Here is a 16,920-nt window from a genome sequence, read left to right as displayed (position 1 = left end):
GTCAAAACCACTGAAAATGGGTGACAACATCTACTAATGGTAATACCATTTCATTTATGCGCAAACAATTTCCTGAATTTAGGAAGCTAAAATACTACAAAAAAGAATTAAGAGAAATACAATAAAAGAGAAATGTACATGATAACAAACCAGTGTTACACAATAAAACATCAATGAATGCCATCTAAAAACCAAAATGAACAAAAAAATAAATATCAGGAACTATGCTTATATTACTCATTTTCAACACTTACATCGTGTTTAAAAGAGCACATACACACATACAAGAGGTTCTTGTTCTTGTTGCATATAGTCCAGTCGACCACACAGGGCCTTATCAGGCCTACCAAACCATACAAATGCTCAACCGTGTCAACACAAAACTGTCACACCTACAAAAAAAACACTAAGACAAAACCACAAATCCCGGCGGTTCCTTTTTTGAGGAAGTGTCTGGGTTTGTTCCAATGTACCTTTTATTTACCTGTGTGCTAGCTGAATCGGTAGCGTAAGCATCACTGACTTGAAGTTGTGTAACCTTGTGTAATGGAGAGAGTTACCACTCTTTACTGTTTGTTCATCATATCGTCTCCTGCCTCATTATTTGTATAATTTCCAGTGGATCAACTACCGATGCAACCATGTATTTGTTCTGTATTGTCCATGTGTTCTGTGTGGCTTATTCAGGATTAAAGAGGCTATGCCAGTCTTGAATAAAAGCTAATTTGTGTTCGCACATTTCTTCTGTCTTTGCTGCTGTGTGCACATGTCAAATGATTGGTATAAGAACAGGCCCGGCGCTTTCTCTTTCGAGGAAGTGTCTGGGTTTGTTCCAATGATATTTTCCTTTTTTCTTTTTCTTTTTTTATTATTATTTACCTGTGTGTTAGCTGAATCGGTAGCGTAAGCATCACTGACTTGAAGTTGTGTAACCTTGTGTAATGGAGAGAGTTACCACTCTTTACTGTTTGTCCACAAATCACAGTTCATGACACAGTATCCCAACCATTTACTGATTTAGCTCCTTATGGCAAATAAGACAAGGCCATGCTGAGGACACTAGCCATTCCATTTAAGTTATCATCCCCAGATTACAAAAAATCATAAGAACAACAAGAAGACTTTAATTGCCAAACCAACAAAAAAAACACATAAAAAGGCCATAATTATAGGCAGATAACATTGTAGAATGGACAGTTAGTGCCCATCCCAGTGTTTACATCTCACTACCCAAACGCCAGAGCAAAACAGCACAGACAGTACATCATAAACTGTGGAAAAGATTTTTTTTTGAAAGTGCCATGGCTTCCTTGAAAAAAGAAAGGGGAATGGACTGGGAAGTTGGAAAAAGGAGACAACAGTGAAAAAAGAAAAAAAAAAGGCAGAAACAAAGAGAGGAAATTTCTAGCACAGAATTTCCAGAAGGCAGGGATGCTATTTATACCGAAAGACCCCCGGCATCCCTACGGGGGACATCAAGAGAATATCAATACTTAACTGAACATGTTTCTGATCTCAGCCAAGCGCTTTGATATAGTTGGTGGATTTTTTATTTATTTATTTTTTTTATGAAATTGATTCAATAAGTGCATTGTAATGGTGCCATTTAAAGGTAAAATCACTGTAGAGCATTGACCACAATCATAAGAAAAGAACAACAAGAAGACTTTAATGCCAAACAAACAAAAAAAACACATAAAAAAAGGCCATAATTATAGGCAAATAACATTGTAGAATGGGCAGTTAGTGCCCATCCCAGTGTACCTCACTACCCAATCGCCAGAGCAAAACAGCACAGACAGTACATCATAAACTGTGGAAAAGATTTTTTTTTTTAAAGTGCCATGGCTTCCTTGAAAAAAGAAAGGGGAATGGACTGGGAAGTTGGAAAAAGGAGACAACAGTGAAGAAAGAAAAAAAAAAAAGGCAGAAACAAAGAGAGGAAATTTCTAGCACCGAATTTCCAGAAGGCAGGGATGCTATTTATACCGAAAGACCCCCGGCATCCCTACGGGGGACATCAAGAGAATATCAATACTTAACTGAACATGTTTCTGATCTCAGCCAAGCGCTTTGATATAGTTGGTGGATTATTTTATTTTATTTTATTTTTTTACGAAATTGATTCAATAAGTGCATTGTAATGGTGCCATTTAAAGGTAAAATCACTGTAGAGCATGTTTGTTTTTGCAATGTATTCTTCTGAAGTTAAATTTGTCAGCTCACAAAAGCATTGACCACAATCATAAGAAAAGAACAAGAAGACGACTTTAATGCCAAACAAACAAAAAAACACATAAAAAGGCCATAATTATAGGCAAATAACATTGTAGAATGGGCAGTTAGTGTCCATCCCAGTGTATCTCACTACCCAATCGCCAGAGCAAAACAGCACAGACAGTACATCATAAACTGTGGAAAAGATTTTTTTTTTTAAAGTGCCATGGCTTCCTTGAAAAAAGAAAGGGGAATGGACTGGGAAGTTGGAAAAAGGAGACAACAGTGAAGGAAGAAAAAAAAAAGGCAGAAACAAAGAGAGGAAATTTCTAGCACATAATTTCCAGAAGGTAGGGATGCTATTTATACTGAAAGACCCCCGGCATCCCTACGGGGGACATCAGGAGAATATCAATACTTAACTGAACATGTTTCTGATCTCAGCCAAGCGCTCTGATATAGTTGGTGGATTATTTTATTTTATTTTATTTTATTTTTTTACGAAATTGATTCAATAAGTGCATTGCAATGGTGCCATTTAAAGGTAAAATCACTGTAGAGCATGTTTGTTTTTGCAATGTATTCTTCTGAAGTTAAATTTGTCAGCTCACAAAAGCATTGACCACATTGTGGGAAAAAAATAGGGATGACTGTAGACATGAGCATACCACATTCCTATGCTTCAGACATATATTCATGTAACTGAATGAGATGTTCAAAAACCTGTCAAGCAGTTTCACCAGAAAGTTGTTCAGTTGCTGCAACTGTTGTAACTCACTATGGCAGTACTTTGGTGCAATCAGTGATTCATTGCTTAATATACATGCATGTACAGTTATACAAACTAGCTCTTTAATTCTGGTTGTCAATGACTCACACCTACAATGACTGGAACCAGACACTGCCTGCTTTTTGGCCAAGACCTTAACATATCTACAAGCAGATAGCTTGTTATAGATCAAAACAATCATTCAAACAAAGCCTTACCGTCTGTCACTAAATATGAAATATGCGTAAAATCTGCATCTTGATTTTTGACTCACTTGTGTAAACAAAGTGAGTCTATGTTTTAACCCGGTGTTGGGTTGTCTGTGTGTGTGTGTGTGTCTGTGTGTCCGTAGTTAACTTTAACATTGACATTTTCTCTGCAACTACTTTGTCAGTTGACACCAAATTTGGCATAAAAATAGGAAAAATTCAGTTCTTTCCAGTCATCTTGTTTAAAACAATATTGCACCTCTGGGATGGGCACAGAAAAATAAAGAATGAAGCCTAATTATATGCAAACTGCATTTACTGTTATATTTATATTTTTTGTATTCTCTAAACTTAGCACTTTGATCTGATATTCTGACCCAACAGCTAGAGCAGCCATTGTTATCATTTTTTGTTCAAACAGGAACTTCTTTTGCTAAGCATGGAAGTTTTATTTATTTTGCAAACGTTTTGGTGCAGATAGTAAAAAAAGGGAAATTACTCTGTAATGCTAGGGGACTTAATTAGCTTTAAACTGATCTTTCTCATCTTAAACATTACATTTTGAAATTATGCTCAATACATAAAAGGCTTGGATTTTTTTTTTAAGTGTATCACAAGTGAGTCTTGAAGGCCTTGCCTCTTGTTCTTTTATGTCATCATTGTAAGTGCAGATATCATGACATATATTGTCTAAAAAAAATTAAAAAAACAAAAACAAACAAACAAACAAAACACAACCTTTAAGTTTCCTATATAACAGTACAGCTTCAGCACTGCAGCAATGACCAAACTGTTGTGGTTGTACATTTATTTGTTTTTTCACAAAAAGTAATTTGTGTAGTTGATTAGCAGGAATCATGTGCACATCAATAATGCTTAACAGAGCCAGTAAAAGAAGAATCGCAGAGTGTCATTTTTATTGCTTTTACTTTTAATGGTATTACAAATACATCAAAAGTGTCAGCTATTGTTTATACAACTGACAATTTTTGTTTTGTTTTGTTCTTATGTGTGCGTTTTGAGAAGAGGAATGTAAGGATGGTAACTGGGGAGGGAAGTGTGTGGCACTTGTATTATATGTTCTCATCTACAAAAACAACTCCACAAAACATGAAAAAACGCAACAAAAACAAACCAACAAAAAACTCAATATTCGCATCGTCCATGCATACCAGAGAATAAGATAGATAAAAACAAAAACAAAACGCCCAGCGCAAATCCAGTGCAATACTATCACACTAAATAGGAGAGCCAGGCTATGCTGATTAGTGATTGCATGGGTGATGATGATGATGATGGAGTCTCCCGTCGGACCGACGGATGAGTAGGCAGCAGGCTTATCTGTCGGTGTGTGTCCTCATATGGGAGAAGAGGCCGATTCTGGATGCGCAGCACTTCTCACAGGTGTTGCGAGGGAAAACGTCTCCAGAAGTTGAGCCCTGCTTCCTTCGCTCATGCTTCTCCTTAATGGCCAGCGTTCTCTTGTTTTCAAATGTCTTTATGCCACAAGAGCACAGCATCCTCCAGCGAGAGCGGTCAAGGGCATCAGTTTCCCAGGAAGCGATGTCTATGTCACAGGCTTTGAGGTTTGTCTTCAAGGTGTACATATGTCTTTATGGTGTGATCGACTTCCTGGAAGCATCAAGAGTGTGAATGGGTGTGAGGTTTTGCTGGTAATAGATGGATAGGTATAATTGGTTGGATATTTGCATGCAAACTCTGAGCCATGTTTATGTGAGTAGATAAGGAGTTGATAGTTGTGTGGGGTAACAGATGATGTGAGCGATAACTGGATGGATTAGAACAGCTGGGTGGGTTGGGAAGTGTGTGACTGTGATTGGAGTAGGACGTGCGGAATTGGTGGATGGATGCATTCCTGTAGGCTTGTTGATACAAAGGTTCATGACTGGATGACATAGATACATGTGGGTGGATTGATATATGCAGAGTTGTTGAAAATGTTTGCAATTCACTGAGAGGAGCACAAAGAGGTGCCCCTGACCAAGTACAAATGTCAGGCTGGGATGAATGAACGTACAAATGAAATCCACTGCCAGATAAATGTGTTTAATTGTGCGTCATGTGTGTATGAAGCTAAAAAGATAATGTCATGTTGATGGCAAGTTTCTTATTTCACCATGTTTCACAAAATGTAGAGCTTCTATAAAGTGCACTGGTGATGGGACCTTGACATTCATGGAAGAGTAATTTCCCTTTTTGACTCACCTGTGTAAAGAAAGTGAGTCTATGTTTTAACCTGGTGTTTGGTTGTCTGTGTGTGTGTGTGTGTGTGTGTGTGTGTGTCCGTGGTAAACTTTAACATTGACATTTTCTCTGCAAATACTTTGTCAGTTGACACCAAATTAGGCATAAAAATAGGAAAAATTCAGTTCTTTCCAGTCATCTTGTTTAAAACAATATTGCACCTCTGGGATGGGCACAAAAAAAAAAAAAAAAAAAAAAAAAAAAATGAAGCCTAATTATATGCAAACTGCATTTACTGTTACATTTATATTTTTTGTATTCTCTAAACTTGGCACTTTGATCTGATATTCTGACACAACAACAAGAGCAGTCATTATTATCATTTTTTGTTCAAACAGGAACTTCTTTTGCTAAGCATGGAAGTTTTATTTATTTTGCAAACGTTTTTGGTGCAGATAGTAAAAAAGGGAAATTACTCTGTAATTAATGCTAGGGGACTTAATTTGCTTTAAACTGATCTTTCTCATCTTAAACATTACATTTTGAAATTATACTCAAGACATAAAAAGCTTGTGTTTCACAAGTGAGTCTTGAAGGCCTTGCCTCTCTTGTTTCACTTGTCTTATTCGTTTTGTGCCTTGCAGTCCCCTTCACTAACCCCCCCCCCCTCTCTCTCTCTCTCTTTTTCTGGGAGAGAAAAAAAAAGAACTACCAAGGATGACTGGAACAGAATCAACAAAAAATGGACAAAATAGTATTTTAAAATCTAAATGATCAGGCATGCACATTTCTTTCATTGTTGTTTGGCTTGGTTTAAATTTTGTTGTTTTGAATTGACAACGAATCACATATAACTTTCATAAAAAGGGAGGAACAAAGAGCTAAACCCATTAATAAATTCAAACTGATACAAAATGAATAACATCCATTTATTTCAGGTACTAATTATTTGAATAAAAGCACAATATAAATAATATACTTTTTTACATCTGCAGTAAGAAACTGCAAATAAGTTTAATCTCAGCACATACATATAGTATTTTTGAAATAATCTCAGCAACAATACTATAACATCTGTCTTGTTCACGCCTGTGAACAAAGCAATTTCTAAAATAAAAGATAATCGCAAGTTCTAACAATTCTGAAAAACAGCACAAACAACAGACAATAAAATCAACTACAAGACAATCTTCTTTCAAGATTAGCAACTACCATATTGACATATACTACGGTGGCCTCACAGGCATTCAATCTGAAAGAAATCAAAGCATTTGGCAAGGCTAATATTCCTTGATTTTCTTTCATTTTCATTTATTTGTTGTAATTCATTGAGAATTAAATTAATTGATTTGAATATTTTTAGAAATTCCCTGCCCTGTTGTCTTAAACATGTAACAGCCCTTTGATGCAACAAGGAGAAACTTGACAGTCAATACTTACACAAATGGTATAAATTTTTAAACATTACAATCAACACAAAGAATATCTATGATGCCATAGCCACACTGCCACATAGATTACAAAATAAATAAATAGAATTAAAATAAAAGAAGACATACAACGCTGCAACCACTTTGTGAGGATATAAAATGTATACAAAGTATACTATAACTATCTCTCTCTCTCTCTCTCTCTCGATCTCACGCACCCTCTGAACACTATCAAATTAAAAATGTAAATATGCCAAACCAATTCTTACACATACAGAAACTCATACATGTATACCTGATATCAACAGCACCCTTCCTTCTTAAGTTCTTTCTTGATGTCTTTACTGTTGCTCTTCCATCCAATTTCATTAAAAAAACAAAAAAACAAAATTATGTGTCTGTGAAAAATACCATAAAAAGATACACGCCTTTTTTTTAAACCACTGAAAATTATTATGCACAATTTGGTTTCAATGACTTGAATGACTGAATGACTTTACAAAGTTAATGACCTGTTGACAGAATCATAAACAGTTCTGGCAGATTAGCAGTTACTGAAGAATCTGGGCAGGTCTTGAGAAAATGATCACACACATATATTTTATTGAATATCACATGAAGAATCAAAAAGAGCCGTAAAAACTATGTTATTTCCTCTGGTTTTCTTGTGTATGGCATAGTCAGGAAACATATTCCTTTAACTAAATTGCAATAAAAACAAATGAAAAACAAAAACTATGAAATGAATTAAACAGATGACACCAGCATTTTTTTTTTCAAAAGTGAAACAGGCTTCATTAATGCAGTTGTCCACATTTCCAAAAGTTAACAGAAAGACAGCCTTTTAATCAAAATTGTGGGTTAACAAAGGGAGAGACAGGTATAGTGTATATGTGTGTGTTTATGTCAGTATGTGAGAGTGAATGTACAAGATAGTGTATATGTGTGTCAGTATGTGTGTGTGAATGTGCACATGTATGTCTTCATTCTTCTTTCTATTTGCTTGATGGATTTTTATTTAAGTTTTGATAACATTGATGCACTAAAATCAAGTTTTGTAAACAAATTATCAAATTACTGAAGCTGCTGTTACCAACAATCATAATAAAATTTCACACTGTTATCCATCAGCATAAATAGAGTGTGTGTCTGTATGTGTTTTGTGTTTGTGTGAGTGTGAAAGATGGGGGAAGAGGGATAGGAGGGATCTGCATGCTTTAATAAGTCTGTCTAGCTGCGCACCCATATTTATGGAAATGTAAGTACACATGTGCATGTGTTCATACTTCTTTTGAACTAATAAAACTTGTGTACAACATATAGTTCCTGATCAAATTAAACATTCTCTCTAACATCAAAACCTCACTTCACAATGCGATGATGGCACATCACTATAAGTTTGTCCGTCACCATCTCAAACCTTGGAATCCTCCTCATTTGCCACTTTCATTTCACTCTCATCACCCATCGTATTCCTTTTCTTTCTGTCCAAACTCATTGCACTCACACCATCCACAATGTTCTGCACAGCATCCCCATCACCACCGGTTATTTCCTGCAGAGGAGCACAAGCTTCTGGGTCATCAACATTTGTTTTACCCTTCCTGCCTAATTCATCGGTCCCAGGGGGGCAGTGCAGGAGCGTGGGACCGAGAATGGCAATGATGGCAGCACCGGTTGGAGCAGTTAGCAGGATGGATAGAACTGCCAGCTGGAGGATCTGAAGAAAAACAGCATCAAAAATCAAAACCTGTAATTAAAAAAAGAAATCAATAAGGAAAGAAAAGGTGCCAAAATAATAAATGATTCTGCAGTGTAATTACACACATACATGCACACAAACTTTGTACATTCTCTCTCTCTCTCTCTCTCTCACACACACACACACTCAAGCACACACACACACAGAGAGAGAGAGAGAGAGAGAGAGAGAGAGAGAGAGAGAGAGAGAGCTAAATAATACATTCTGATTTTCCTTTTTTCAAGTTTCTCTACCGAAGGCTGTTTGTCATGAAGTCTTTGTTTTACTGTTGGTTTTATTGTTATGTTCTTTCTTTGTCTGTCTGTTCTAAAAAGTGTGGAAGTACTGAACAAAATGGCAAAAGTTTCAACAGAAACTGATAGTGTGATGCAAGCTGGGCATGAAATGTCACAGAATCTGAGACAACTTGTCATGAAAAATGAGGGCAATAGCATGATGCCACGAAGATCCATTTCCATTTGAGATCATGTTACAGGTTTATACTCTACATTTTCTGTAATGATATTTCCTACTGGCATAAAAATTATCCAATGCTAGAAATAGATATCAGTGCCAAAGGTGCTGGAAATTCAGCAGCAAGCTTCAAAAGCAGCTTTGATGTAAAGGAGATTCAGTTGTGTAGTCAAGATCTCCCAACCTATAATAAACTTTGTTCTGTGATTGTATTGATTTTCTGGTATGGTTCAAACTCATCAATCCCTGACTCTAACCACTGTACCAAGGCAGATGGCACCTGCATCAAACTTCTCAAGAGGAACTTCAACTTACATTTTCTCCATAGCCAACATACTCATCCTTCTTGTTTGTGATAGCCATATCATAAGCCACAGCACCAATTGCGGCCTGAAACACACACACACACACACACACACACACACACACACATGTATAGTCATATAAAAGAGGTGAAATAACTAAAGCAATTCAGCCTAGAACACCCATCCCTTCTAAACATCTCCTACCATGAATGAACACCAATCTGTTTCTTACATAATTACTTTTTCCAAACCCTGTTCTCCCATGTACATCACAGATGTTCTTCGCAGTCAGGGGCTGTCAGGTGAATGCAGTAGAATCCTGGCTGACAAAATGTGCTGACAAAATGTGCTAGGTTTGTTAGATTTCTGTTTACTTATTCCTTTATTTTCTTTATTCATTCACTTATCTATGATTACTTTTTATGAAAGATAATAAACATAACTGTAATAGGTATTGTTAGTCAGTAATATTTACTTAATCTCGACTAAAAAATAAAATGAAGACAGATATAAAAAGATTGCACAAAGATAGACTTAGGTACAATCACACACAAGAACATAAGCATGTCCACACACACACACACACACACACACACACACACACACACACACACACAAAAACAACCCCAACTAAACAAACAATCAAAACAAAAAAATGATGCTCCCACACTCACAAAAACAACATGCAAGAGCACTCACAGTCATGCATAACTGGACACACACACACACACACACACACACACACACACACACACACACACACACACACAAACACACACATAATGTACCTGAACAGTTGCCTTTGGCAGCCAGGCAAAGGGAATGAACAGCTTCTCCTTCATGTTGAGGTTGGTACCAAACACAGCCACGAAGGCCACAAGGCAACGCACACCAAGACCAATGCCCAACACTGCAATTCCCAGACCTGTACAAAGTTCTGAAACTGCAGAATACTTCTTGGACTGAAAATACTAGGAAGAAAAAAGTGAAGAAAAAGAAGCTGAAGAAGCAGACATCAAGAGGAAATACAAAAGAAGAAGCAGCTGTTAAAGAAGCGAACGGAAAACAAGCACAGTTCAGTTCTGAAGTCCTAAATTTATTTTATGGTGATCATTACATTAAATTTATGATATATCCCCACTCTCTCGGCCAAGAGGGTTTTGAGGACAGTCAGCGCTGGGATGGTTCCCAAAGGCCAACTAGCCCCCAAGGCTGCAGCACTAAGAGCCAGTGCAATCTTACGTCTGAATTTCAGAGACATAGTCCTTCACAAAAGACTAGGCTGTAAATGACTTCCCATTGCAGTGGAGAAACCATTGATCATACAGCACTCACTTTGTTGTGTCAAGATATAACAGGTGATGTTCTCACATATGTTCAGTGAAAACAAGTACAGCTGAACATCATCATCAGCCGTGCATGGTCTCTTCTGGGTAGCCTAAGAGCAACTGACATTGATATCTTCTTTCTGGGGGCTGCTGTCGTCTGAACCATTTCATAATAAACCCACTGTTGACATAGTATATGGGAGCCAAGATGGCCAGTATTGGAATACCACACTGAGAGGACGTGCAATCCTTTGGAAAGAGGGGTGAGTGAAATCCTTTCCAACAGATATTTCAAACAATATTTCAGTCCTCAAACACTTCAGAAAATCAACAGCCACAGTCTGTAACTGCCACTGTAAATCACCAGTTTATCCACAATGCATAAAAGGAAATGGGTCAGATGAGAGGTTCTCCTACTACTACAATTCTACATCAGTATGGCTACAGAACAAGATCAAATGGGAGATGGAGTGGAGGACAGAAAAATCAATGGACTGACAGCATTGTAGAGTGGACAGGAAAACCATTTGCACAGACTCAGGCTTTGACACACGACTGACAGACCTGGAGAAATCTGATGGAGAAGTGTGCTGCATGGCTCCCCAGTGACTCTTCACAGTTAAGGGAGAAGAAGAAAATGATAAAGGGAAACTACTGCTTACCCACAGTGTCTGCCTCCAGCTTGTTGATTTCCACAGCTGCAGCAATCAGTCCAAAAAGCAATGGCTGGAAGATCATCCATAACACCCCCATCACACCTTCCACAGGGTTCTGTACATACAGTATGAATTCTTTTTATGGCTGTTATGGAAAGGGAGACAGATATACACAATGTGCTTGGACATGTCTGTCTTTCAACAAACAGAAATACTGCCACGACACACCAAGAATTCTATTTGTTCCTTATATTTCACCCTCTTTGACCAATTCTGCTAATACACTGATAAATGCTTAGACACAGAGTCACTTCCTCCACACAACAAAGATCTGCTTCCTGAAATGAAGACGCCTCCTCACAAACACTCAAAAATCTTTGGACAGTTCATAGTTGTCACATTTTCAAAAACCATTTGACTCTTGTAGACTGATTCTGCCACTAAAACTGGCTAAGAAGTTCATAGCTGTCACATTTTCAAAAACCATTTGACTCTTGTAGACTGATTCTGTCACTAAAACTGGCTAAGAAGTTCATAGTTGTCACATTTTCAAAAACTATTTGACTCTTGTAGACTGATTCTGTCACTAAAACTGGCTAAGAAGTTCATAGTTGTCACATTTTCAAAAACTATTTGACTCTTGTAGACTGATTCTGTCACTAAAACTGGCTAAGAAGTTCTCTCAAGCATCTATCTTTCAATCATCATTTTTTTCCCTGTTCTTAAAGGTTTTCTTATACAAACTCAATGATCTTGAAACTGACAGTGGTATACATGTCATGAGTATAGGGACTTTAATGACAAATCAAATTAAAAACACTAAAAGAAATGCACAAACAAGTATCAACTTGATGCCTTTATTTGAAGAGTATTTTCAATAGTGCTTTTATTATGTCCATTCCCGAAAAATAAATTAAGCACAACAGAACTTTTTTGCATTCATAACAAAAAAGGATGCGTGCCTCACATCTTCTCCCTCTTTCAGTTCTTTTCGCCATCGCAGAGCTGCCACGAATGCCAAGGTCAGAGCTGCCAGTGGCCCAGACCCTGACCACTCCACTTTGTTGCTGCCAAAAATAGCCAGCAGTGATAATCCCAGGACCATGACTGACCGGAACAAAACCAGGTGTTTCTGCAAGCATATGTAGACATAATGAAATGTCGCAGGCATCTCTCAGTCTTGTGTGGTTAACTCAATGTTGCATGTGGTCTGCAGTAACAGGAAACAGGAAATATACATTGTTGTTTATATGTGTGTGTGTGTGTGTGTGTGTGTGTGTGTGCACGTGCGCTATAGATGGCAATTTCAAAACCCCAGTAAATTGTTACAATGCAAACAAGAGTCAAATGAATACAAGTGATTATGGGCAGATGCACACACACACACACACACACACACACACACACACATACACACACACATATACACAACACAACCAGACACCAGACTCACACTTTTCCTCTGTGGCACATACCACAAGATGACCCCCATGACAATCCCCACCAGGATACCAACAATAGCTTCTACAGGACCCTTCAGTAGGTTCCATGCTAAATCACCTGAAATCAGAAAAAAAAAGTTTTCATTGCTAATTTACCTGAAATTAGAAAGCAAGTTTTCAATGCCAAACCACCAGAAATCGGAAAAAGTTTTCCAAGCCCTCCAAACCACTTGAAAAAAAAACAAAAAAACCTCTTTTTCAAGGCTATATCACCTGAAACCAGAAAATACAGTTATATTCCATTCTAAATCACATGAAATGTGGAGACACATTTTCCAGGCTATATCACCTGAAATAAGGGAACACAAGTCATTTTCCATTATATATCACTAAAATGCGGAATTACATTTTCCACGCTAAAACATCTGAAATAAGAAAATAAATCCTATATCATCTGGATCAGGAAACATTTCTTGTATCCAGATCTATACAATACCTCATGATGCTTAAAGTACACCATTTAAATCGTCTGTCCTGGTTGAACATGAAAAATGCTACAAGATGATCAAGTTTTTTTCCCAACTTGTCTCCCTTTACTTGTCCTTTCCAAGGTAACTCATCAAAAATTGTTGATCTTGAATAAACAAGATGAGCAAATGATGGGTAATACCTGTTATGTTTGTTGATATATTACTGAAATGATGCATATTGTGGACATTTTATAATGCATGTGCAAATATTTTGACCTGAGTATTTGGTCATGACAATTTCACAGCACTTTTGTACCCATCAATTAAAAAACCATGTTGTCGAAGCTTTGAAAACAAACTAGGACATAATTACTTACAGAATAAAAGTGGGCTAGTAAAAATTATGTCTATCAACAAACTAAAGCATACAAACTATTTGTTTATTGATGATCACATGTTTGATAGGTTTTTTGTTGTTGTTGGTTGATAATGAACAGAAGTAATGACATGTGCACACACGTGTACACACACACACACACACACACACACACCTGAAGAGAATGTGATCCCAATCAGCACACCAAATCCAGTGATTGCCAGAACATCATCTATGCTGGATGCTGCCATCACCAACGTAGGCACACCCTTCTCCACACCATAGCCCCGCTCCGACAGACTGAGCAGCGAGGGAACCACCACTGCTGGAGACACAGCGGATATCACAAACCTGCCCACATTGTAAAATGAACATGAAAATGGCTGTGGCACACACACTCTGTGTGTGTGTGTGTGTGTGTGTGTGTGTGTGTGTGTGAGTGTGTGTGTGTGTGTGTGTGTGTGTGTGTGTGTGTGCATACAGACATCCCCCTCCTGCCCTCTCTGCATACAGTTTGTGTCCCATAAGATAAATAAATGAATAATAAAAGCAAAAAAAAGGAATAAAAACAACAAAAAATTACTATAAACAGAGTGAAACACACACGCACACACACACACACACACACACACACACACACACACACACAACACAACACAACACACACACACACACATACACAAACACACACGTATAGACACACAAACATGCACACACACAAAAGCTGATTTCAATTGTATCTAAATAATACAGTACAACAAAACAAATCAAAGGGTAAAAAGTATCACTGAATTCATGCTTGTCATGACCCAGAAAGAAAACCACATATGAAAATGAAAAAAACAACAACATACTATTCCCCATCCCAATGCTAACCACAATCTCATTTGTATAATAACTAACACATCCCAGAGCTGACTGCAGTAGAGCAAATTACAGCAGAAATGATTTGAAAACAGCTGGTTATCACCAACACCTACCCTAACATGAATCCCCACTGCCATGGAAATCCTAGGATGAGATGAGCTGCAACGCCGTCAGCTATGGTCTCCGCAATGCAAGGAGAGAAGGCTAATCGGACAACCACAAATGACAGACGCCGAAGGGCAGCAGGATCCAAACCTAACCCAGCGCAGATGAGAATAATGGCCAGTGCAATCTGTCTGAATGAAAGATCAATCCATTAATTTCTGGAAGCAGTCTCTGCTCACTGAAAGTTGTATACATTGCACACACTGAAATCACAAATGGAAGCTGCACAGAAGTTGTAAAACACAAATATGCTGATAATTTATGTAAATACAGGTAACTTAATAGAGAATAAAGGAATGAGTACAATGGAACACTGCTTCTTTACTTGTGACATCCAGTTGTCATGATACACAGTATTTTAACACCTTGGCATTTTTTTTTAAACAGAGAAAGAGTGCATGAACTGAGCAAGCTCTAATATATATACTGTTGATTCGGGGCATTGATAATGCTGCATAACAAGGCCTAACTACATCCACTTACATGCTGGAAAAACTGGGGTTTTACAGATAACTGGAGCAAATGCAATTTACTGTGAATCACATAACTGGAATGAACAATAATAGCTTGCATAAATATGATATATATATATATATATATCTTTTAAAGTAAATAAGTGCTATTAATTCATTATCATAAATAATGTCAAATGTGCATGTGCATGGGAATGCGCACACACATTCATAAACACACACTCAGACACACACAAGCACACACACCTGCATCCTGTGCTCCATTCCTGATCAATATTTCGAGCGATGTCAATTCCCGGAACATTTCCAAGAATTCCCCCAACGATAAGCATTCCTGAAAGAAAGAAACCACACACACACACACACACACACACACACACACACACACACACACACCTTTGAACCAGCTGAAGCACAATACTGGCACTGTATTCTGAATGTGAACATAGAAATCATTTGTGTATACTAAATATTATTATCATTCTGCAGTAACATAAATTCTAAACAATGGCTGACAAATTCGCACATTCTTGCGCACATCAAAATATTAAAGACTAAAGTAAACAGCTTTCAAAATAATAAAAACATAACAATTTCCAACAACCGCACCTTCGGACACCAGAGTTTATCAGTTTGTCACTTGTATACTTTTGTGGATACTACTGTCATGCACATCTTCAGTCAGAGACAAAACACGTTATATGCTTTTAAAATTATATTTGACTGATATGCATACTTGCATAGCACCTGTCCTCAGTCACAAACCAAGCTCTAAGTGCTTTACAAACACAGAGTTGTTTGCACAACTGGATGCCTACCTGGGTAGAGACGAATGACAGCTGCCTTTCGGCACTCATCATTTGTTTCCTGTGTTATTCAGTCAAGCTTCAATCACACAAAAACATACACTTTTAAGTCTATTACTCTGAATCTAATGTGAACCTTAAGATTTCATGACAATAATGCATTTTGCTCTATTCTATCCTAACCTGCAATAACAGCAATAGCAACTTACCCAGAAGAGGAGGCAGATGGACAAGGCTTATGAGGTAGCCGCCGCACCAGCAGAAGACAAACAGCAAAAAGAGAGAGAACAAGTTTCCACCAGGCAGTGCTTCCTTGTCCACAACAGCCCACAGCACTCCCCACCAGATAAACCCCACTGACAGGACAAGCAGAAACGCTCCGATCCGTCCATGTGGAGGACAGTACATAGAGTTCTTAAAACGCTGACACCTGTTTGGATGACTGGGCAACGGGTGATACTCATGTAGGACTGGTTTGAGACAATGGATGATGTGGTCTTGACAGCGGTCACATCGTGTTGATTCTTTGTTGGTTTCAGCCGCTGTGCTAGCATCCTGTTCAATATCATATTCTATGTGGACCTCATCACCATCTGTTGCCTTGACATTTCTGTTTTCCATCTTTGAGCTCATAGGTTGTGGCTGAGACATGACAGCTGTAAAAAAAAAAAAAAAAAAAAAAAAAAAAAAAGTGTGTCATCTATAATATAGTTCACAACATATTTCTGTTGCTGAAAAGAAAAAAAGCAAATACTGGTGCTTTTTGCATGTCTTCATCACACCATTTAAATTGTTGCTATCATCAATCTACATACACAGGGTTTTTTTTATATTCATTCTAGCAATGATGCTTGGAGCACAGGACGCTAATTAGTCTGTAAGTTTTTCATTTCTGTGCCTGATTGCAGTTTTTTGATCTGCGGTGTGAGCACTGGCAATGTGTGTGTGTGTGTGTGTGTGTGAGTGTGAGTGTGTGTGTGCGCGCGC

General features: G+C 37.7%; 1 protein-coding gene across 2 annotated transcripts in view; it reads right to left on the bottom strand.

Moving 5' to 3' along the window:
* Positions 1-6,365: 6,365 nt before the first annotated feature.
* Positions 6,366-16,920, bottom strand: part of LOC143294094 (sodium/hydrogen exchanger 9B2-like) — a 10,944-nt gene continuing 389 nt past the window's right edge. Inside the window, exons 2-11 of one of the 2 annotated variants that reach the window (XM_076605523.1) lie at positions 16,143-16,589; positions 15,374-15,461; positions 14,603-14,785; positions 13,798-13,973; positions 12,788-12,894; positions 12,302-12,466; positions 11,341-11,449; positions 10,139-10,275; positions 9,361-9,435; positions 6,366-8,550 (exon numbers count right to left, since the gene is read on the bottom strand). In XM_076605523.1, the coding sequence (XP_076461638.1) occupies positions 8,245-8,550; positions 9,361-9,435; positions 10,139-10,275; positions 11,341-11,449; positions 12,302-12,466; positions 12,788-12,894; positions 13,798-13,973; positions 14,603-14,785; positions 15,374-15,461; positions 16,143-16,584 (1,788 nt within the window). In that variant the 5' untranslated portion in view covers positions 16,585-16,589 and the 3' untranslated portion in view covers positions 6,366-8,244. Of the gene's footprint in view, positions 8,551-9,360; positions 9,436-10,138; positions 10,276-11,340; positions 11,450-12,301; positions 12,467-12,787; positions 12,895-13,797; positions 13,974-14,602; positions 14,786-15,373; positions 15,462-16,142; positions 16,590-16,920 lie in introns of those variants that run through there. The other variant, XM_076605532.1, reaches the window with a different exon arrangement.

This window comes from Babylonia areolata, chromosome 1 (assembly GCF_041734735.1).
Source record: "Babylonia areolata isolate BAREFJ2019XMU chromosome 1, ASM4173473v1, whole genome shotgun sequence".
Taxonomy (NCBI): domain Eukaryota; kingdom Metazoa; phylum Mollusca; class Gastropoda; order Neogastropoda; family Buccinidae; genus Babylonia; species Babylonia areolata.
This window is presented reverse-complemented; position numbering and strand designations above follow the sequence as displayed.